This window comes from Notamacropus eugenii, chromosome 2, assembly GCF_028372415.1.
Source record: "Notamacropus eugenii isolate mMacEug1 chromosome 2, mMacEug1.pri_v2, whole genome shotgun sequence".
Taxonomy (NCBI): Eukaryota; Metazoa; Chordata; class Mammalia; order Diprotodontia; family Macropodidae; genus Notamacropus; species Notamacropus eugenii.
The window spans coordinates 338,497,960-338,521,549 of record NC_092873.1 but is presented as its reverse complement, the minus strand read 5'-3'; the positions used below and the strand labels follow the sequence as shown (position 1 = coordinate 338,521,549).

Sequence of the window (23,590 nt, the reverse complement as noted above, 5' to 3'; positions counted from 1 at the left end):
GCTTTAAGGTTTGTACATCTCTATAAGGTTATCTCATCTGGTAACCGAAGAATAAGGATCCATGGCCTCAACTAACCCTTCCTCTCCCTCTGCCTTTTCAGTGAGAGAAGGTTATCAGACACTTGACACTCACTAGCTGTGTGACCTTGGGCAAGTCACTTAACCCTAATTGCCTCATCCTGGGTCATCTCCAGTCATCCTGATGAATATCTCTGGTCACTGGATTCCGATGGCTCTGGAAGAGAAGTGAGGCTGGTGACCTGCACAGCCCTCCCTCACTCAAAACAAAGTCAAGTGCAAGTCATATCATCATTCCTCTGATGGCGTGGTCTTCTTGGGCAACAAAGGACGGACACACATACTCTTTCATGGGTACTCCCTTTTGTTCCCCCAGAGATGATCTCACCATGCTCTTACATTTAAGAAGCAAACATACCATAGTGGGTGTTCTTATTCATCCTTTGTTTTTGAAGAGGACTGTTGACGTCATGGGGGTGATGTCTTGACTTGCTCGTGAACTAGATTTAAGAGAGTTGTACAAAGTCATCAGCCTCACTCTCTTTTCCAATCATCAAAATCCAGCGGTAAGACAAAAGTCAGGATGACTGGCCAGCGCTTGCTTCACCTTCTTTCATCACCTGTTCTCATCTGCCCATTCCTCTGGGAAAGTAGAAGATAAGACTTCCTGGATTCAGGAAGACCTGAGCTGCAGTCCTTCCTCAAGCACTAGCCACATGACCCTGGGCAAATCATATAATTTCTGAGTCTAAGTTTTCTCATCTGTAAAATGGAGGTAATAACAAATAGGGTTGGTGGAAGGACCAAGGGAGGAAATGTATATAAAGTACTTTGCAAACATTAAGGTGCTATATAGATGTCAGCTGTTTCTTCTTCTGATGACGATGGCGATGATGATGATTCCTAGGCCTCTGTGATCTTAGCTCCCAAAGACTAGGTTAAGAGATAGATGCAAATTCTCATCTGTTTCTTGGACTAACTTTTGCCTTCTTCCCAGATGTAGGTGGCCCTGCAGACCCTATTGCCCCAACCATCATCATCCCTCCCAAGAATACCAGTGTGGTAGCTGGGACCTCAGAGGTGACCATGGAATGTGTGGCCAATGCCAGGTCAGTAGCTATCTCCCCTGTTCCCTCCTTTCCAAACTTAATCACTGTTCTTCCAAATTTCCTATGTTCCCTATCATCGTTGACTCCACTGTTCTACTGGACATTCCTGATTTGACACTAATTGATGTGTCTTTTATATGCCTCTATAGCAGCACGTCTCTGAATAACCGAGAAGGAAACTAGAACAAAGATTATAAAAAACCAGAGTCTGAGAGGCCTGTGCCAATAGGATGGGGAGAAAGGGCATTTTGTGGAAAGAGCTCTGAAATTTGCAGATATGTGGTCATGATTCAATCAACTAACCTCTCTGAGTCTTATTTATTTTCCTTGCCGAGGAATAGTAATAAAAAATATCGCGGCTCAATGCAAAGAATGTTAGATTTGAAATCAGAGGACCTGGGTTCAAATTCTGAACTCTCCCACTTCCTATATGACCTTGGGAAAAATCACTTCTCTCGGTCCTCATCATTAAGATGAAGGTATTGAATAAGATGACCTCTAGGGTGATTTTCCTGTGATACTATCTCCCAGGATTGTTGTGAGGATCAAATAAGATATAAAATACCATATCAACGTCAAAAGAAAATATAAGGAAAGACATTTTGAGGTGGGAAGAGCAGTGGGCTGATCTCACCATTTGTTCTTTATTTGTTGGTCCTGTATGTATGATTCATTATATGTATTTGTGTCTATAAGTTCGTGTATCTCTTTTTCTGTTTCTGTGTCTCACTTTTGGTGGATCTTTCATATTTATTCATAATTCTCATGTCTTCTCTGTCTTCCCCTCAATTCTCCTCCCTTCCCTTCTCCTCCATATTCAGTGGGTTGCAGAGTAAGGGGAATGGAGAGAGAAAATAGAAAAGGGAAATATCAGGAGACAACTTTTAAGGTGCTTAACTGAATTTTAAAAGTCCAAGTCCCTCCAGCACAAATGACTGCCTAACCAATGCAGATTTATGCAAATGAGCCTCTCTGCTTCCCTTGCCTCCTGCCAGGCCCCTGATCAAACTGCACATCATTTGGAAGAAGGATGGGGTGCCAGTGTCAGGGGGGATCAGTGACCACAACCGACGACTCACGATTCTGAATCCCAAAGGCAGCCACACCGGCTACTATGAATGTGAGGCTGTCCTACGCAGTAGCAGTGTCCCTTCTGTGGTCCGGGGTGCTGTCCTTTCTGTGTTGGGTGAGCACACAGCATGGAGATGGGGTGGGAGGGGGAAAGGAGAGAGGGATCTCTCCACAGGCATCACAGTACCCTCTCAACCTGAAGCATGGGGGAGCAGAAGGGGGCAAGGTAACTTCCCATCCATCAGGGGTTCCTACTGCGTGGCCAACCCAAGAGGAGCCAGGCCTCCAATGCTGTCCTCTTCCTTCTCCCCTCCCAGAGCCACCCCAGTTTATTAAGGAGCCAGAGAGACACATCACTGCAGAGATGGAGAAGGTGGTGGACATACCCTGCCAGGCCAAAGGTAATGGGCATGAGTGCGTTGGGAGAAAGTGGAAGGAGACCATATCTCTCCCCACTCCCCATCATGGACACAGCTTCCATTGCTGAATTGTGTCTGCTGCTCCCAGGTCCCCCTGAAGTGGACATATTACTAGGAGAGAAATCAATCTAGCCGTCAGCAGGCACCTAGGAAAACAAAGAAGCCAAATTACCGTAATTTCAGGGCTATAAATCACTCCAAGTTATGGTAACTTCAGGGTTACAAATGAGCCAAAATTACCGTAATTTTGAGGCTACTGACAGCCAAATTGCCCATAATTTCAGAGTCGCTGACAACGCCAAATTACCATAATATCAAAGCTACACTAGTCGCGAGGGGAAAGCACCAGCAGTGTTAAGGCCTTAGGTGTGTCTATGCTAAGACAGAGCTCATAGAGCAGCACTTGGGTTCCTAGTTATTCCGTTCAGTCACCAAGACAGCATTCTCCACTTTCCCACCTCTTCTGTATTCCCCAAGTTAATGATGAATTCTCATACTGGTTTGGTTCCCAGTTCTCCCTTCCTTCTTTTGATGTAGCTAAATCAAAAGACAATCCAGAGGCAGATGAGCTTTATAAGATTATATAAAAGGCACATTGGTGCCTTTGGTATGGTGCTATTTGGTGTCATTGGTGTGGTAAGACACATTGCATACTATAGACAATATTATGGTATTGAATAAAGAGCTAGGCCCAGTTTTTCCCCAGGGGAATGATGGGCAGGTGAGAGATGAAGATATGGAGGGGCACAACAAAATCCCCACCAGGAAAGGTTTAGAAAGAGAAAGGAGAAAATTGTGAGTGAATTGGGGGTGGGAGTGGGAGGAGAGAAAATAGGTCAGTACCATCTGCATTCAGACTGTAAAGGAATAGATTTGGACTACCAAAGATCTTTTAGGGTAGTTGGACTCTAGAAATAAGAAGGAGGAGGGGGCAACTAGGTGGCACATTGCATGGAGTACTGACTCTGGAGCCAGGAAGACCTGAGTTCAAATCTGGCCTTAGACACTTACTAGCTGTGTGACCCTGGGCAAGTCATTTAACCCTATTTGCCTCAGTTACCTCATCTGTAAAATGAACTGGAGAAAGAATTGGCAAATCCCTCCAGTATCTTTGCCAAGGAAACCTCAGATGGGGTCATGAAGAGTCAAACACCCCTGAAAAATGACTGAAGGAAATAAGGACTCTGTGCCAACTCAATTCCAAATCTATGGGATTCACATTCTGTCTTTCCTCAGATGCCTGCCTGATTGCTGGTGGGCATTTGATACTCCACCCACATTCCTATATAATCATTGGCTATCAACTTTGTGAATAAAAAGAACTGTCACATGCTTTTAGGTTTTGCATTGTCTTCAAAATACAATAAAGCATCAGCCTAAAAGTACATTAAGCCAAAAAATGTTTTTGGGTGGTGCCGTCTTTAGACCACACCTGGCACGCTGGGCCTGGAGTCAGGAAGACAGGACTTCAAACCTGACACAGCCTAGCTATGTGACCCTGGGCAAGTCACTTAACTTCTGTCTCAGTTTCCTCAGCTATATAATGGAGATTATGATAGCACCTACCTCCCAGGGTTGTTGTGAGAATCAAATAAGTTCTTATTTGTAAAGGCCAATGGTTGATACACAGTAGGAGCTTAATAAATGCTTGTTTCTTTCCTACCTTCCTTCTTTTCTTATTCAAAGGCCCCATATGATATACCTATTATGGTATAATGGAAAGAGTGTGGACTCTTCATGAAAGAACCTTGTTCAAACACCTCTCCTGGCATTGACTAGATTATTTTTTTTTTCATTGACTAGATTGTGACCACAGATAAGTCACCAAATCTCTTGGAGCCTCCTTAGATTCTTCATCTATAAAAGAGGGAACTTCCAGAATTTATAAAGGTCTAAATGAGAGGATGTATATAAAATCAATTTGCAAGCATTCAAGTGGAGTGTGTGTGTGTGTGTGTGTGTGTGTGTGTGTGTGTGTGTGATGTAGAGGTAGGAAGTTGGCCCCAAGTTCCACTCTGGGATGACCCATTTAATGAAATCACAAGAGGGGCAGAAATAGGAAGGCATTCATTAATATGTTCAGTGAGGTACAATCTGATATTCCTTTATGAAGTATGAAGGGTTGGAATTCCTGGTGTAATTAGAGCTGAATATTTATTGCTTATAATTCTGATGGCCCTTAAAAAGCAAACTTGCCAGCTCTGAGTGATAATTGATGCCCAGAGCTGCTTTGTGGAATGTGACTCCTGAACCCCTGCCAGTGGGCAAAGCATACATCTTCCTCCCTTCTTCCCTTTCCTTCCCCCTAATCAACCATGGGATGTTGAAGCAGAACTGCTCATCTAGGAGGTATCACATCCAGTAAGGAGAAAAAAGAATCTTAGGGTAAAAAGCAGCTTTGAGGTACAAGACCCCTGGCAGCAGAGAAAAGAGCAAACCAAACCAAGGGATTAGCCGTGGCACTTGGAAGTTGAGCTGTGGAGAACAGACCCAAGGAATCCAACCGAATGTCTTTCTCAGCACACTGTGCCCAGGGAGAGAAGTATGAGGACATCACAAGAAAAAAAGAATGTTTGGACCTGGAAGTTTCAGAGGCATGAATTGACTTGGCCCCATGTGTTCCCTAAATGTGTGCCTCACTACCAGCAAGCTCTAAGTTTGTGCCTACTGTTCCCACTGAAACTATGTGCATTTGTAGCAGTGTTACCTCAGGTTTACTGAGAGAATGTTTTGTGGCTAATCTTTTTCTATATTTATTTATTTTTAGTTTTCAACATTCACTTTTATAAGATTTTGAATTCTAAATTTTTCACCCTCCCCAAGAGGGTATGCAGTGTGATATAAGTATAGCTAATCTTCATATTTCTTACTATGCCATCCGAGTAAATGCCTTGTTTTGTGCTATTTGTATACACTGACTCATAATTAAAGGTAAGAGCACCAGCAGAGGCTTATGAGTTATAATCTTAGGAGTGCAAAACCATAAAGTACCTTTGAAACTGCGCAGTGGTAACCTTCCTGGGAACCCAAGCCTTAAGTGCAAATGTAACTTACAAAATACATGCTGTAATTATTGTTTCCCATGTAGGCGTGCCATCTCCTGTCATCACCTGGTACAAAGATGCCACTATCGTTGATGTAAAGAAGTTGTCAAGGTTCCGACTGCATGGAGATGGGAGCTTGCAGATCAGCGGACTGGTGCCCGATGACACGGGCATGTTCCAATGCTTCGCCCGAAATTCAGCTGGTGAAGTGCAGACTTCTACCTATCTTGCTGTCACAAGTAAGTTGAGTTGTGGCTCAAGGGAGAAGGAAGTCTTAGCTTTTCCAAAGGTGAAGAACCCTCTTGAGAAAAGCTGAACATATCGTGCTTTCAACCTAGATGCCCTCAGGATGGACTGCTCCAAAGGATAACAAAGTCACTTGTCCAGTAGCTTTGTATGATAGCCTGAACTTGAGAGGCAGTATGATATAGTGGACCTAGAATAAGGAAACCTAGGTGTGAATCCCAGATCTACCTTACTAGCCATGTATCTATGGGCAAGGCATTTGATCTCAGTGCTCTCATCTGTGAAATAGTCATAATATTTGTACCATCTACTTCCCAAAGTTGTTGTTAGGAGGATGCTTTTTAAATTGTAATACCCTGCATAAATGTGGAATGCTATTTTTATTTTGATATAAATTACTAGGTATTACTGCTGCCCCATTCCCAACTTTCACCACTCAGGAGGTATCTAATCCCTTGAAGCTCACCCCTGGATTTCCTTTCGTTGTAGGGGTTTACGTGCATGTACTGGAAGAGGTTGTGCAACATCGGCCTCAGACTATCAGATTATATAATCCTACATCTGGAAGGGGCCTTATCAAGGCCTCATTATCTTCAAAATAAGACAGTGTATAAAATTTGAAAGGGATCTGACCTGAGAGTAGCTAGATTTGAATACCAACTTCCCCATTTACCTGCTACATGACTTAGGTTAAGTCACTTAAACACCTCTGAGCCTTAGTTTTCTCATCTGTAAAATGAAGAATTTGGTCTACCTGATCTCTCAACGTCAAAAATTTTATGATTCTATGAAAACACCATTCTCTGGTTTCCTTTGACAACTCATTTACTGACTAAAATGTTACAGCAATGAGTCTAGGTGTCAGAGGGCAACACCCCACTGACCTCAGGGGATCCAGGAAGGAGAACATGGCTTTGTTCAGAGAGCTTATCTCCTCATATTGCTGTTTATGAAAGCATTGATTTTATCCTTGTTGGATATCCTTGGTTATTGATTTCTTCCATATAACTTTGACCACGTTGTTGACCTGGACCTGATTTTAGAGAGAGAGGAACTTATTGTTCTCTCTACGTTCCATCTTCACCCTCCATGACTTTGCACAGGCTGGTATACATTTCTGAATGTCCTTGTTGCCACCATCTCATGAAATGGTTGGTTCCCTTCCAGATTTGGCTTGGCCATTACACCCAAGATGAGGCTTTTGCTTATATCCCAGTAGCTGGTAGAATGTGTCCCGCAAAATCGCTTTGATAGATATATAGATATAGACGTACATTTGCATATAGATGTATGTATAGATGTATATGTATTATATGTGCTTTGAATTTTCTTCTCTGTGTGTATATACATATATGTATGTGTACATACACACATATGTTTGCTTCTCTGTGTATGTGTTATATTCTTATGATAGAATATAAGCCCTTGAAGGCAAGAGCTATTTCATTTTTGTTTTTGATCACAAAACACAGTTCCTTGTAGGTCCTTAATAAATGCTTACCAGATCAAAATAAATTGAAAGAGATGATCGTGCTGAAGGTAAAATTGCTCATTTACCTTCTGGGGAGAATCACAAATTTCTGCCCAAGGAAAAGACTTAAAAGAAGCCATTTAACTGACTGCTTGGAAATATGGTAGTCTTTTACATTATAAGCAACAAGTAATAATATTCCTCATCATAATAGACTTAAACATTTCATTTATGCAGCAAATATTTATTTAGCACCTATTACATTCACTGGGCTAAACAAAAAAGTGTAGCAGTGGCAATTATAAAGGTTCAAGAGATATAAATTCTGGGTCATTTAATCATTTTATTAATAATGCCAGCATTTTTATAAAAGAATGGCCATTTGGCCATCTTTGTCTTAGACCAAAGACAGTCATGGCAGTGGGCTCACAACTTACCTGCCCAATGCAAGAGGGCTATTCTCAGGGATGACAATCAATTTTGATTGGTTAACCGTTCATGAGAGAATTAATATTACAATGAGGGGCTGGATCTGAACTTTGATTATGTCATTTATTTCTAAGTTACCCCCAGCCTTGGGCATTCTGTTTGAAGAATTTATCCTCCACCCAAGCCTGAGCAGAAGGGAGTTTCACCTAGTTGGGTGGAATAAAAATATACAGAAATGAGGAAGGTATTAGTCCTATCTTCCATCAGCCCTGACCTTGAGAGATTGGACAAAGAAATAGAACAGGGGAAAAAAAGTTGGGGTCTCCCCAGTTTTAATAAGGGACTGTTAATATGAAAGAGAATGAGATAATCATTTCTCTCATGACATTCTCCTGAATTGTCAAAAGATCTCTGATTTCATCAGTATCCATACTACCTGTTACAGAGCTGGATTTCAATCCAGTCACCCCACTTCAATTTAAGACTCCTCGTGAATTTCTGTGCCTCCCACAACACAAGATAAATAGATAGATAGATAGATAGAAAGATAGATAGATAGATAGATAGATAGATAGATAGATAGATAGATGATAGATAGATATATGATAGATAGATAGATAGATAGATAGATGATAGATAGATAGATATAGATATAGCTATATGCATACATATATATATGTATGTGTGTGTATATATATGACAACTTTTCAAAGATGAAATTCTCCAGGCTTAGATAGGCTAAGGGTAAACCACTTAAGACACAGTCAATTACCAGCCGAACTTGCCAGAGCTTGCCCTGCACCAGCAGAGTTTTCTGAGAGCCAGGCTCAGTGGTACATGACAATGAAGTATTGCAGGATGAAGTTAGTGAAGACGTAACAGCACTAACAACAATAATATAATAATAAATCCCGATTTACGTATCGTTAACAGTTTCTCACTGTCGTGAAGAACATAATGAAAATTCTGATGGGGTGGGTTTGTCACTTATAATTCCAGGTCTTAAGTGCCTGGTGAGGTCAAGATCTTTCCCTTTATTGGGGCCTGTGAACAAATGGGAAAGAATGATTGATATCATTCATTTTCCTGGCAATGAACCTCAACAGGAAAGGTTAAGCTAGAAAGGCATTGGGTGAACTAGAAAAACGTGCTTCTTTCAGAGGTTATTGGGCTATGCTGAGCTGTCCAAGAATGGTGTGGATTTCCTGCTTCCTTGCAAAGGAACCAGGCAACAGTACCTAGTATGATGCATCGCATGAATAGATGTTTGTTGAATGAATGAGTGAAATAGCAAAATGGGACAGGGGCAAATAGGAGGTTATCTGCTTAGGAATTAGAGTCTCTACTGCCCCCCCCAGCTATGGGAAGCCGACATGGAGTCTTACTAAGGAGTTGGTCTGTCTCTTTCCCAAGGCATTGCCCCCAACATCACCAGAGGCCCTTTGGACAGCACAGTGATTGATGGCATGTCTGTGGTGCTGGCATGCGAGACGTCTGGGGCACCCCGGCCAGCTATCACTTGGCAAAAAGGTAAAAGGGGTGATATTCAGGAGGAACAAAATGGCAGTGGGTTATAATAATAAGAGTGTAAGACTGAGGCTTTTGAGACTTGGATTCTTAAATTCTGGCTCTGCAGTTATCAATTTTTGTGACTTGGGGCAAATTGTTTCGCCTGTCTGGGGTATACCCTAAGGGTTCCTGGGCCCTGCCACTGCACCTGAAGGACCACCAGACCTTGACGTTTTTCTTTCAATTGAGTTCTCCTCTATGTGTTCTCTCCCTCAATTAGAATATGGGCTCTTTGAAACTAGAGACTGTCTTGTTTTTGTATTTATATCCCCAGCACTTAGCACAGTATTTGGCACATAGTAAGCCCTTAATTAAAGCCTTTTTTCATTTGAATGCAAATCTATTCATGCACATCTATCTAGGGATATTTTATTTTGTATCCAACCATACATGGATATTTCTATAAGCAAATACATACTCCCAGATGTGCACACACACAAGTACACTCATAAAGGCAGACAGAGATAACCGTAGGGCAAGTCAGCAAGACTTTCAGTCCTCCTTGCCAAAGAGCATTTCCCAACCTCTCCGGGATCATCATCTCTACTTCATCCACTTGTCCCCTCCTTCCCAATGCTTCCATTCTGTCTGTTTCTTAATCCAAAGCTTAGGCATTTGTCCAAGGTGACTTTTTCCTGAAGCATACAGCTTCAAGATGCCCGTCATCATCTCATCAAAATGATTTGCTTCTACCTGATTCACAGGTGCCAGCTGCTTCTGAGCTGTTTGTGAGAGACTGAGAAGGAAGGTGATGGAGCCTGAAGGCAGTGATGGAATCTAGAGGTTGAGCACCAGAGCTTAGGAAAGAATGAGAAATATTTATCTATTAAGAAGCAAGTACTGTATAGTAGACATAGTGCTGAACTAGATGCCAAAAGACCTGAATTCTTTTCCTCACTTTACCATTAACTAGTTATGTGGCCATAAGCAAATCATTTTTTCACATTTCTATGCCTGAGTTACCTAATCTATAAAATGAAACTAGATAAAGATAATTTCTAAGGTCCCTTCCAGCTATAAGACTGTGCGTTTGCAGTTGACTGGGGTATTTGTGGAAGAGAAAAGCAAGATAGAGACAGACTAGGCATACAAAAGGAATATTAGGTCATCCTGCCCACAATCCACTCTTCTGCTATGTTCTCTCCATGTCCTCAATCTTGAGGTGGCCTGGCAGTGCCAGGTGAAATAGCAATAGGGATTTTGCTGGCTGCATACTCTTCTGTGTCTCCCTGCAGGTGAGCGAATCCTGGCTAGTGGCTCCATTCAGTTACCCCGCTTCACTCTCCTGGAGTCTGGCAGCCTGCTCATCAGTCCCACCCGAATCTCAGATGCTGGCAGTTATACATGTTTAGCCACCAACTCACGGGGAGTAGATGAGGCATCAGCAGATTTGGTCGTATGGGGTAAGTTGACATTGCTGACTAATAAGGATTGCAAAGTGTATATATGTACCCCATGTGAATCCACACACACAACGGACATACACAAATATATACCTATAGACCTCTCTCCTCCAGTACACATGATCATATAGGAGACTTACAGATACAGTCAACATCTCTATCTTTGCAAATGTATTCAATCTCAGCTGCCACATTTATTTTTTAAAGGAAATTGACAAATTGGAGTGAGTTTCTAAATGGAAGGCAACCAGATCAGTGATTTTTCTGAAAGCCAATGTTATATGATAAATAGTTGAAGGGACCGGTAATGCTTAGGACAACCAGAAGTTTCCAGGCAACATGTATAGCAAAAGCTGCAAGAAGATGCAAGTAAAATGTGTTAGAATATTGTTTCTCTGGGGTACATGCTTGTCAAAAGAGACTAAGCTTGATGCTTAAGTCATGCAAATCAGTGTGACTTAATAACACCTAACATTAGCAGAGGTTAGAAGTGGGAAGAAAGAGAGCAGCTAAGCCTGCCTCCAAATAACATTCCCTGGAGCCCCTTAGAATTTGGAGCTCCCAGAAAAACAAAAACAGTGAAAAGGTCAATTTGTTGTGGCATTATAGATCGTCCTCATTATCTCTTAGATACACACAACTATACTCACCTAAGCAAGAGGAATTAAGCTTGGGGTCAGTCACCAACCTCCGTCTTCCGTGGTTGGGGCATTTCTCTTTGTCTCCAGACTTGTTATCTCTACTTCACTTTACTGACCCTCACCTCCATCCCTTCCATTCTTTGTATGTCCCTCCCTTCATTTACAGCTGCAGTCTGCATTGAAATAGGGACAAAAAAGGATGAATTATCCCAGTGACTTAGCAGAGATGGGTTATGTGTATCTTCCTGCCTGAGGGTGATCAGCAGTTAGGGGTGATGTAAATACAAGCTGATTTTCCTACTAGGAGAAAAAGATGAAAGGGCTTGAGGAGCATCCCTCAATGCTTTGAGTTATTAGAGAAGACAAAGAATTCCTCCACAAGGAATAACCTAGGGAGGTGGCCAGGTTAAAAGAAGAAGAAGAAAAGATTCTGAGAAGGTTTTGAAGAAGGAAAACTAGTGATGAAGAAGAAAAGAAAACAGAGCAAAGGAGAAAGAGACGAAAACATTCTGTACCATTGGAGTAAACATGAGTCTTCTCAGATAGAAGGTGAAACTTGACCTTTTGGAGAAGAGACAGTGTTTGAACTATGAGGATTCAGCAGGTGTCTCCATGACTCTTACTCAAGAAATAGAAAAGTAAGATGCAAGATTGTGAGTGATGACTTCCCATTGAGAAGATATATGTATCAGCTCATATGAAGACATGGATGAGTAGATCAGATGCTAGTGCTGGGGGGGACTTCAGACCACAGAAGCAGGCCAGGTGATAAGACCTAGAAAACCTCAGGAAGTATTGGCAGGGCCAATAGTAAGGGTTACTGGTCCTCCATCTCATCAGAAGGAATGGAGTTGATGATTTCCATCTCATGCAAGTGGTGTGAACAGTCAAGTAGCCCAATTAATAGGGGATGGCAATAGGGGAGAGTCCTTCCTGGAGGAGGATGGCCTTGGGCTGGAGGAGAAAGCAAGGGAGGAAGGGTAAAAGAGAAAAGTTGTGTGCGCACATGCACATACACACGCACACACACACACACGATTCTTCCCACTACTTAGCTATCCCTGATGAATTCTGGGATAGGCATGAGGACTAATTTATGTGGAAATTCAGAAAACACTTCCAATGTCTTGCTAATGACATTGAGGTATTGGTTAGGAAAATAAAGTTTGGGTGGGCATAGGTGGAATTTTCATCTTCCAGTTGAAGGGCATAACATTTGAAAGAAAATGAAAACTTTGTTTTCATTGCATGAGAACTCTTCCTTGGTTTACTCGTTGTTTTTGGTGATTTTTCTCCCTCATCTTCTTTTGAGATTTTCTGGTAGTTTTGTTTCTTTGGGGAGTTCCTATTGTTATTTTTGAGAGGTATCTCGAGGGATCAGACTTGCTTTCTTTTTCTTCACTGTCATCCTAGCGAGAAGTTGTTAAACCAAACGGAAACCATAGGAAATGAGCAGCCAGCTCGTTATGAAAATGGGAGTCAAAGAACAGCGTTTCTTTTTCTGGCCCATATTGTACAATGGCAACTGCATGGGAATGTGGGGGTGCAATGCATCTCATGAAGAAGGAAAAGAACATGTTTGACAGGAGACCTGCTGAGTTAATCAAGAGAACTTAGAGCTGAAATTTGAAAGGGAGGGAAATTTCCAGATGAGCTGTGAGTCTGGATACCAAAGAAAAAATATGGTGTATCGAAAAGAGTTCTTCTAGGTTTGGAGTCAGAGAATCAAATCCCAGTCCCACCACTTAGGTAAATCATTTTCCTCTTCTGGGTCTCAGTTTCCTACTTTGTAAAGTGAGGGAATAGGACTAGATGACGTCTAAGTTCCTTCCACATCTTTAATTGTATTAATAATGTCAACAGATGACACAGAAAGAATTCTCAAGTGAAACTTGAATAATTCAGTTTAAGAAACTAGATCCCCTCAAGTGTAGCACAATTTGTACATAGTAAGTACATAGCAGATGAGTAGACCTCATCTTCCAGTTGATCAATTCCTTCCAGAATCTACCTCTTAAGGAAATCGCCCAAGGTGGCCATATTCTCTCCTTTGTTCCTCTCTGGACTCCACTCTTAACTCACCAGGCTTCTTTCTTCTGGACATACACACACACACACACACACACACACACACACACATGCACACACACACACACACACACACACACACACACACACACACACATACATTTTCAGATTCCTTTGATGAGTTGTCTTCCCCATTAGAATGTAAGCTCTTTGAGGATTTACTCCTTAAAAGACTGCTGTCTTTTTGCTTGTATTTCTATCTCCAAGGCTTGGCACAGTGTGCATGGCACATTTTTGTTGTCATTTTTCAGTCATGTCTGACTCCTTGTGACCCCATCTGGAGTTTTCTTGGCAAAGATAATGGAATGGTTTGACATTTCCTCCTCCAGTTCATTGTACAGATGAGAAAACTGAGGCACACAGGATTAGGTAACTTGCCCAGAATCACACAACTAATAAACGTCTGAAGCTGTATTTGAACTCACTGAAATGAGTCTTCCTAACTCCAGACCCAGCATTTTATCCACTGTACCACCTAGTACCCACCTGGCACATAGTAAGTGTATAATAAATGCTTGTGAAATTGACTATTGACTTGACAAGTAAATAAAACAAATAAGACTTAATCCTTCCCTCAGAGAGTCTATAATCTAATCGGAATTAGTTTGGCATTGATAATTATATAACTTCATATGTCTGTGGATCAATGTCCAAAGTATGAGTAGCTAACAGAGTGAACTTGACATTTTAATATAAGAAAGTACTTTCATAGATATCCCTAAGGCTGTATAGAATGTAATTCCTGACCATAATGTAACAATGTAAAGATCTAAACCTCATTCAAAGAAATAGGTCTGACAGAAGGAGTAGGCGAGCAGGTACTGCCTGTCAGGAGGGTAATCTACACCTGGAAGGGAATCCACAAACCTGAGGGTAGATACTTGTTGGTGAGAATTAGGGTAAGGATAAGGAAGGACTGACTTGAGATGTGAAACTGGCAGGAACCTTAGGAGAAAGTGACCATGTCATGTTAGAATCCATGATAGCAAAAGAAGGGGATGTTGGCTATAGTCAAACTCATACCTTAGTATTTAGGAGAGAAGATTTCCAAAAGTTCATAGCAAAGAGAGAAGAATAGAATCTTTGGAAGGAAATATGGCTCAGGGAAGGGAAGGGCAAAAAGTAGAAATCCTGACAGGACAATTACAAATGATCCCAGTGAGGGAGGAAAGAGGTATGTGACTGAAGGAATCTCTCCAGCTGCGTAAGGGGAAAAATGGAGTCATAGAAGCTCAGATCAGGGTTAGAGGGGAGTAGGGCAGGGCCCAGGCAAAATTATGAAAGAGGTTAGTTATAACCCAAAGCCACCCACGGCTTTCCCAACCAGGATGTGAACAGGGATCCCCTCTCCAGTGTCTCTGACAAGTGGTCATTCAAACTTTGTTCAAAGTCTGCCTGTGATCACTATCTCCCAAGGGAACCCTTGTATTGTTGGCCAGCTCAAGGTCTTAAGGAGTTTTTCCTTCCATCAAGCTAAAATCTGCCTCTCTGCTGTGTGCACTCATTGTTCCTAAGGTTGTCCTCAATAAAGGAACAGAACAGGAAGCTATGTGGCACAGTGGGTCAAGACAGTCAGGAAGACCTAAGTTCAAATCCATCCTCAAACATTTGCTAGTTGGCAAATCACTTAATCTCTGCTTACCTTAGTTTTCTGATCTGTAAAATGGAAATAATAATAGCACCTACTTCCCAAGATTGTTGGGAGAATCAAATGAGCTGGTATTTGTGAAGGGCTTAGCACAGTGCATGGAATATATTATAGTTTAGTCATGCCTGACTCTTCATGACCCTGTGGGTTTTCTTAGCAAAGCTACTGGATGGTATGCCATTTCCTTCTCCAATGGATTAAGACAAAAGTTAAGTGACTTGCCCAGGGTCACACAGCTAGTAAGTATCTGAGACTGGGTTTGAATTCAGGTCTTCCTGACTCCAGGCCTAAAGCTCTATTTACTGAGTCACCTAGCTGACCCCTCCTGGAATATAGTAAGTGCTTAATAAAAGCTTGTTCCAGGGCAGCTAGGTGGTACAGTGGATAGAACATTGGTCCTGGAGTCAGGAGGACCTGAGTTCAAATTTGAACTCATATACTTACTAGCTGTGTGATACTGGATAAGTCATTTAACCCAAACTGCCTCCCCCAGAATTTAGAAAATACAAAAAGAAATGCTTGTTTTATTTCTTTCCTCCCCACTTTCAGATAGCTGACAACTAGCTATAGCTAGACTATCCAACCAGTCCTCATACAGCATGGTCTGTAGCCCTTACCCTTTTTGGTTTTCCTTCTTTGGATGTCTTCAAATTTGTCAACATCCTGCCAAAATGTGGTACCTAGAACTATATACACTGTATTCTAGATTGAGTCTCAAAGGCAGTATATCACAGGACTATGACCTTCCTCTTTCTGAACAATATGCCCATTTTAATTCAGCCCAAGATCACATTAGCTCAGATTTCGAAAGAACACATACTGTATGTACAGAAGGTGGAAGGAGGGCCCTCTAATGAAGGATGAATACAAAAGAATGTCATTTGCCCACAAGAATATTATCAGGGAAGTGAAGGCCCAGAATAAACTGACTTTTGCTAAACATGCCAAGGATTTTTTAAAAGGCTTTTTGAGCTGCTTGAATTCAAAGTGAAAACAGCGAAAAGATAGGCCCAGTGTTTGGACCAATCAGTATAATGGCAACAGACAGCAGAATCCATCTCTTCACTCCTTTTCTGTGGGACTGCTGCATCTTCAGAGGGACAGTAACAAATTAGTAGATGTCCAGAGAAGGTGACCTGAATTCAAATCCCACCTCCAGACACTCTCTAGCTGTGTGACTCCAGGCAAGTCACTTATCCTCTCTCAGACTCAGTAAAAATCATCTGTCAAAATCAGGGTAGTAATAGCATCCACCTAACAAGATTGTTGTGAGGATCAAGTGAGCTAACATATGTAAAATACTTTATTACACTTTAAAATGCTATGTATTAGCTGTTATTATTATTTTTTTATTTTGGAGGCCATTGGGTTAAGTTGACTAGCCCAGGGACATACAGCTAAGAGCTAACACACTCGTGATTGTTGTTCAGTCATGTCCGACTCTCCATGACTCCATTTGGGGCTTTCTTGGCAGAGATGCTGAAGTGATTTGCCATTTCCTTCTCCAGCTCATTTTACAGATGAGGAAATTGAGGTGAACAGGGGTAAGTGAGTTAAGTGGGATCACACAGCTAAGTATCTAAGGTCAGATTTGAACTCAAGTTCTCCTGATTCCAGGACCAATGTTCTAATCTCTCACCATCTAGCTGCCCCCGCTATTATTATAGTGAAACCATGTTATATATGAAACATTTGAAAGTTTGGACAAGTTTAGCCTGTAAAGGAGGGACATGATAGCTTTCCTCAAAGGTCTGGCATACAGAATGGGTACAACTTTGCTCTGTTTAACCTCAGCAGATATAGGTACACTCACTGAATGGGAGTCAGAGAGATAGAAAAGAGGCTGTTGGAATGTGAGACATTCTTATTATCATCATCATGTCCATGACCACCATTATTAACTCAGTATGAGGACAATTTTCTGATATTTAGATCTGTCTAAAAATGCAAGGGGCTCCTGAGAGAATTAGGGTTGCCCCTTTGCACAGTGGATAGAATTCTGCCCTGGAGTCAGGAAGACTTCTCTTTCTGAATCCAAATATGACCTTAGATACTTATAAGCTATATGACCCTGGGCAAGTCACTTAACCCTGTTTGCCTCATTTTCCTCATTTGTAAAATGAGTTGGAGAAGGGAATGGCAAACTGTTTCAGTGCCTTTGCCAAGAAACCCCAAAGGGGATCATGGAGAATTGGACATGACTGAACAGCAGCAGCAACAAGAGTGTGGTGGCCCTTCCTGATACCCTTAGGAGTGAGTAGGCAGCTAGGTGGTGCAGTGGATAGAGCACCAGTACAAGAGTCAGGAGGACCTGAGTTCAAGTCTCACCTCAGACACCTGACACTCACTAGCTGTGTGACCTTGGGCAAGTCACTTCACCCCAGTTGCCTCATCCTGGGTCATCTCCAGTCATCCTGATGAATATCTGGTCACTGGATTCAGATGCCTTTGGAGAAGTGAGGCTGGTGACCTGCACAGCCTTCCCTCACTCAAAGCAAAGTCAAGTGCAAGTCATGTCATCATTTCTCTGATGGCGTGGTCTTCTTCAGCAACGAAGGACAAACACACACTCAGGTGTTAACATTCTCTCCATCCTTAAATTCCATACAACGCTGGCCTACTTAAATGTTTTATCCCCAAGTAGAATGTAAGCTGCATGTGGGCAGGGGCCCTTTTTGTTTATTTGCCTCATCATTGTAACTCCAAGGGTGCCTGGCACACAGTAGGTGCTCAATAAATGCTTGTTATAACTGAATGGATTGGAGAAAGGATTCTTGATTTGGGGGTAGAAGGTTGGAAGGAAGGAGGCAAGCATTTATTAATTATTGTGCCAGGCACAATGCGAAGCGTTTTGCATGCATTATCTAATTTGACCTTTACAACAGCCTTGGGAGGTAGGTGCTATGATTAGCCCTAATTTACAGTTGAGGAAACTGAGGCAGGCTAAGATTAAGTGACTTGCTCAGGGTCATACAGCTAGTAAGTATCTGAGACTAGATGTGAGCTCAGGTCTTTCAGGCTGTATCCTCTGTTCCTGTTAGCTATCTCAGTTTCCCCACCTTTAATAGAGAGAATCATTCCTGCCCTGTCCTACCCCAAAAAAGAACTTATGACAACAAGAAATTTGTTGACTGGGGGCAGGCCGGTGTTGATTTCAGTTTTTTTCATTTAATTTTTTTTCAATGAACAAAAATCTGGTTTTTCTTCATTCCACTTTCCCCAGCTGAAAAGAAACCATTATAATAAATATGTGTAGTCAAGCAAAACAAATTCCCACATTGGCCATGTCCAAAAAATATATGTCTCAATCTACAGCAAGGAATTTGTAAGGATGGGTAAGATAAGATGAGAAAATAGTTGTAAAATTGCTTTGAAAGTAAAAGTGGTATATAAAAATGGTTTACTTATTCCAAATTTTGTGACTATCGTTGTCTTAGCCCTTTGTGTACACAGCGTCCAGATACAGAGACTTGCACAGACTACAGCTACACACCTCTGTGTTACGTACTCGCCCGCATGAAGACATCAAACAACATGCTTTCCTCCTTGTATCTGTGTTCATCCCTGCTCACTCCTGTTACTGCCTCTGCCTTTCAGCCCGGACGCGCATCACCATGGCCCCCCAGGACCAGAGCGTCATCAAGGGCACCAAGGCCTTCATGACATGTGGTGTGACTCATGATCCCAGCGTGACTGTCAGGTACTTCTGTGGATGGCTGGGAGTGGGTGGGGTAAGACAAGCCTCCAGGCGCAGTGGAGTGACTGGGTGGCCCAGATACAGTAGATCTCCTGTAGAGTTAAAATAGTTGTATCCCCAGTGGGGTCAAGCAATACCCATGGGACTTTGGGTCTAACTAAGCACAATGTTGAGCTCATAGTAAGCATTTAATCAATACTAATTGAGTTGATTTGAATTAAATAATAAGACATTGCATTTCACTGAATGAAAGGGAAAATAAATAGGAGAGTAGGAAAAGAATAACAGGGGAAGTATGAACAGAGAGGAGAAAAACAGCTAGGTGGTGCAGGGAATAAAAGAGGGCAGGGTGTCTGCAGTCAGGAAGACCTGAGTTCAAATCTAACCTCAGCCACTTACTGTGTGATCTTGAATAAACTACTTAACTTCTGTCTGCCTCAGTTTCCTCGTCCACAAAATGGGGATAATAATTAAATACCTATCTCCTAGGGTTGTTGGGAGTATCAAATGATAAGATAGTCTCAAAGTACTATTCAAATGCTAGATAATATTAGGAAGGAAACAAACATGTATTAGGCACCTATTATGTGCTAAATAAGCACGATTACTCGATGATCTCTAAAGGTCTTTTCCAACTCTAAATCCTATGATTCTATTTTTTTTCCTTTTCTCTGTCTCTCCTTCCCGTGTTCCTTTTTTTACTGTCTGTAGGACAAGAAGGGCCTGAAGCCAAGATCCTCACTTCCTCTCCAACCCCAGCATGGTATTTGAAAGGAGTGCTGGATTTGGAGTTGGAAGACCTGAGTTCAAATCTTGACTCTACATCCTGTGTGACCTTGGACAAATTACGTAACCTCTCCCAATCTTAGTGATCTAAGGCTCCTCCTGGCTCTAAGATGATGCTGCATTGGTCCTCGTGTTGCTTCCAACTGTATTTGGAGTCAGGAAGCCCTGGATTCTAATCCCATGTCAGATACTCACTAACTGGGTAGCCCTGGACAAATCATTTCATCTCCCTGGGTCTCAGTTTCCTCATCTGTATAACCAGAGACTGGACTCAGTGGCCTCTGAGCTCCCTTCCAGCTTAATATTTAAGACCCTATCAGCTTATAAACCTATGATCCTATTATCTATGGTAAACAAGCCAGAAAGATAAACCCTCCAGAGCCGAGCTCAGAATCATGAAGAAATCTGTATTTGTGCCTCTCCCTCCATCTCGTAAAACCCAGTAAAAAATTTAACTCCACTCTTAAAAATTAATACTGCTTAAATTTTACACCTCTGAATATTTTATGGAGTAATATCCACGTCACAGTAGTGGACAGCGAGTGGGGCAGGATGGGTGGCGGGTACCAGTTTGTGAAACCCTCACCTCCCTAATCCCATCTTTTTTAGGAGCCATCCCCAGAGAAAACTCCAACACTGGAGCACCATCTGGTGGTCACCTAGAATATGACAGCTTATGGCTAATGGGGGAGAGGACCTTGCTCTTGTTAGTATAAAGCAGAGTTTCCCAAATTGCTTCGACTCAAAAATGGTTTTGAGCTTGAAATATATTAAGCAAAGGCATAAAGGTGAATGGAGGCTGGAGAATCTGGCAGGCATGGAATAGGGAAACAAGATGGTATACTGCACCTGGAGTCAAGAAATCTAGGTTTGCCTCCCAGCCCTAACACTTAACCTTTATATGACCTTGGATAAGTCATTTGACTTTTCCAAGCCTTCATTTCCTCATCTATAAAACAAGGAGCTTGAAAAAGATGATCTCTAAAATTTCTTCCAGTGGGACTTATAGGATATATGAGAGGTCACAGACATTTTAATGTAGAATCAGAAAAATTAATTCTGTTTTCACACTGAAAAACAGCCAAATGCAATAAGCGTCTTTGATATATACACAGGATAATGGGATCGTAGATTGAGAGCTGGAAGGGACCTTTAAGGTCCAAACTCATGTTTGGCATTCAAAGCCCTATCACAACTTGGCTGCTTCCTTCATTTCTAGGCTTTTAATTACATTACAACCTTCCCTGCACTCTGTCATCTAGCTATATTGGGCTGTTCCTTATGCTCTATCCCCTTCCTCATCTTAAAATCCAAGTTACCTTTCCCAGCTTCAAAGTAGCTGGTACCTTCCCCTTTAATGTTACTTTCTGTCTACAGCTAGTTTTCAATTAGTGTGAAGAATGAATCCCCCAAAGGGGTCACATTTATTGGAATTCATACTATTCTAAGTTATAATTTTTTAAGATATGGTCATTGTTTCCAGCCCAATGGAAATAGGCAATGCAAATTCAAATCATGTGACCACTTCAGCATAGTCATTATTGACACTAATAGTGACCTAGATGTATTCTGTATTTGTCTTGTGCTTACAGATGTGTTGCTTGCCCCATAAGCTCCTTGAGGACAGGGATAATTTTGCCTGTTTTTTTGTATCCAAAGCACTTAATGCAGAGTCTGGTATATAGTAAGGACTTTTAAGTTAAATCATTTTTCAGTCATATCTGACTCTCTGTGACCCCATTTGGGGTTTACTCGGCAGAGATACTGGAATGGTTTGCCATTTTCTTCTCCAGCTTATTTTATAGAAAACTGGGGCAAACAGGGTTAAGTGACTTGCCCAAGGTCACATAACTAATAAGTATCTGAGGTCAGATATTGAACTCACAAAAAAAAAAGAATCTTCCTGACTCTAGGTCTGGCACTCTATACATTGCATCACCTAGGGCTAACCAAATACTTATTGGTGGACTAGAGATGATAAAACTGAGGCCAGAAGCAATTAAGTGACTTGCTCAAGGTCACATGAATAGGAAGGGGCAGGGGCAGGATTTGAACTCAGGTCTTTTGAGTCCATACCCAGTACTCTTTCAACATAATTTGACATTTAATTTTATTTTAATATAAATAAATTAAAATAATAATTTAAGACTTATTTTAAAGAGGAAGATATTGCTAGCATCAGAATATTCTCCTAGTCACATCTACCAGAGAACCAGGATTCCAGGGAGTACACGAGCATTGGCCAAAAGAGTAACTAATCCAAGTCACCTCAGCCTGTAATGCCCCTGAGATGTGAGTGCCAGCAGAAGGCAGGACAGCATGCTGGAATAATTGTTTATATCCACTTTAGCCAGGAAACAGAGCAGGGGAAACCATGAAGACAGTTAAGGTGATTTAAGCTCAAAGCCACCCACAGCCAATTCCTCAAAAGTCTAAAGAATTCTAGTGTTCAGAGTAATACAATAAGTTATATCATATGAAGTTTATCCTAATGTCATCGTTTTAATTTTACCGACAGTTTTTAGAGCTAATAGGGGGAAGGGAACATGCATTTATTAAGTACCTACTGTGTTCCAGGCACACTGTATGCTAAAAGTTTTACAAATATTATTTTGATTTTCACAATAACCCCAGGAGGTAGTATTCTACTTTACAGTTGAGGAAATGGAGGTAGAGAAAGGTGAAGTGACTTGCCCAGGGTCATACTACTCAGAAGCATCTGAGGTTGCATTTGAACTGAGATCCTCATGACTCCAAGCTCAACTGCGCCACCTAGCTGCCACAACTAGGGGACTTCACCATACCCGTCGCTAATATGAACCCCAGAGACTTTCAATTCAGTAAACATTTTCTGAGCACCTATTGTGGGCTAGGTACTGTATTAAGCACTGGGAATACAAAAAGACATGAAAGATAGTCCCTGCACTTGAGAAATTCACAATCTAATGAGGGGCAGGGGGAAGGAGAGTTGCAAACAAATATATACAAATTAAGATAATAGGAAATAAACTGGAAAAGCGGAAGCATTGGAATTAAGAAGGGTTAGGAAAAACTTCCTGTAGAAGGTGGAATTTTAGTTGGGACTTAAGGAAGCCAGGGAGATCAGAGCAGGCAGGGGGGACAGCCAGAGAAAATGCCAGGAACCAAGTGGTGGAATGTCTTGTTTGTGGAAGACCCAGGAGGCCAGTGTCACTGGATCATAGAGCACATATTGGGGAGTGAGACTTAAAAATCAGGAAAGGTAGGAGGGTGTTAGATTAGGAAGGGCTTTGAATCTAATCCAAGCTCCTCACTTAATGGATGAGAGAACACTGTCTAGGCTTCACCGACCTAAACTACCAATAAATTTGGTAGGAACCAGAGTCTGGACCTTGACTCCTAATCCATTCTTTTCCTGCTTCACCACCACCATTAGCATACCAAGGCAGAATTGGCACCCCAAAATATTATCATTGTATGAGTGTTGGGATCTACTTTTCCTCTCTATGCCCTCTCAAAATTTGCTCTTAGCTAATTGACACATTGGAAGACTAGTAAAGGTTAATAGCCTTTAACTCATGCTCTGAACCTTTCCCAAGGTCAAGCAGTGATCCAAATTAGCAGTCGCACAGAAGTAGGGGACTGGGATGGAATGCAGAATTTATTTTCCTCCAGATCTTTGACTTCATTAGAGTGAGAGATTCTTGGGGTAGAAATTCCCTCTACCAATGCAGATCAGTACTTTGGGGCAGCTGGATAACATAGTGGATAGAGTGCCAGACCTGGAGTCAGAAATATTCATTTTCATGAGTTCAAATCTGGCCTCAAGCATTTATTAGCTGTGTGACCCTGGGCAAGTCACTTAACCTTGTTTGCCTCAGTTTCCTCATCTGTAAAATGAACTGGAGAAGGAACTGGTAATCAATTCCAGTATCTCTGTCAAGAAAACTCCAAATGCATTCCTGAAAAGTC

General features: G+C 41.7%; 1 protein-coding gene across 2 annotated transcripts in view; it reads left to right on the top strand.

The window, feature by feature from the left end:
- Positions 1-23,590, top strand: part of SDK2 (sidekick cell adhesion molecule 2) — a 434,613-nt gene that overhangs the window by 301,444 nt on the left and 109,579 nt on the right. For both annotated transcript variants that reach the window (XM_072645578.1, XM_072645577.1), the window contains exons 6-12: positions 1,016-1,127; positions 2,123-2,313; positions 2,516-2,599; positions 5,706-5,900; positions 9,221-9,337; positions 10,612-10,779; positions 18,754-18,856. In XM_072645578.1, the coding sequence (XP_072501679.1) occupies positions 1,016-1,127; positions 2,123-2,313; positions 2,516-2,599; positions 5,706-5,900; positions 9,221-9,337; positions 10,612-10,779; positions 18,754-18,856 (970 nt within the window). The remainder of the gene's footprint in view (positions 1-1,015; positions 1,128-2,122; positions 2,314-2,515; positions 2,600-5,705; positions 5,901-9,220; positions 9,338-10,611; positions 10,780-18,753; positions 18,857-23,590) is intronic.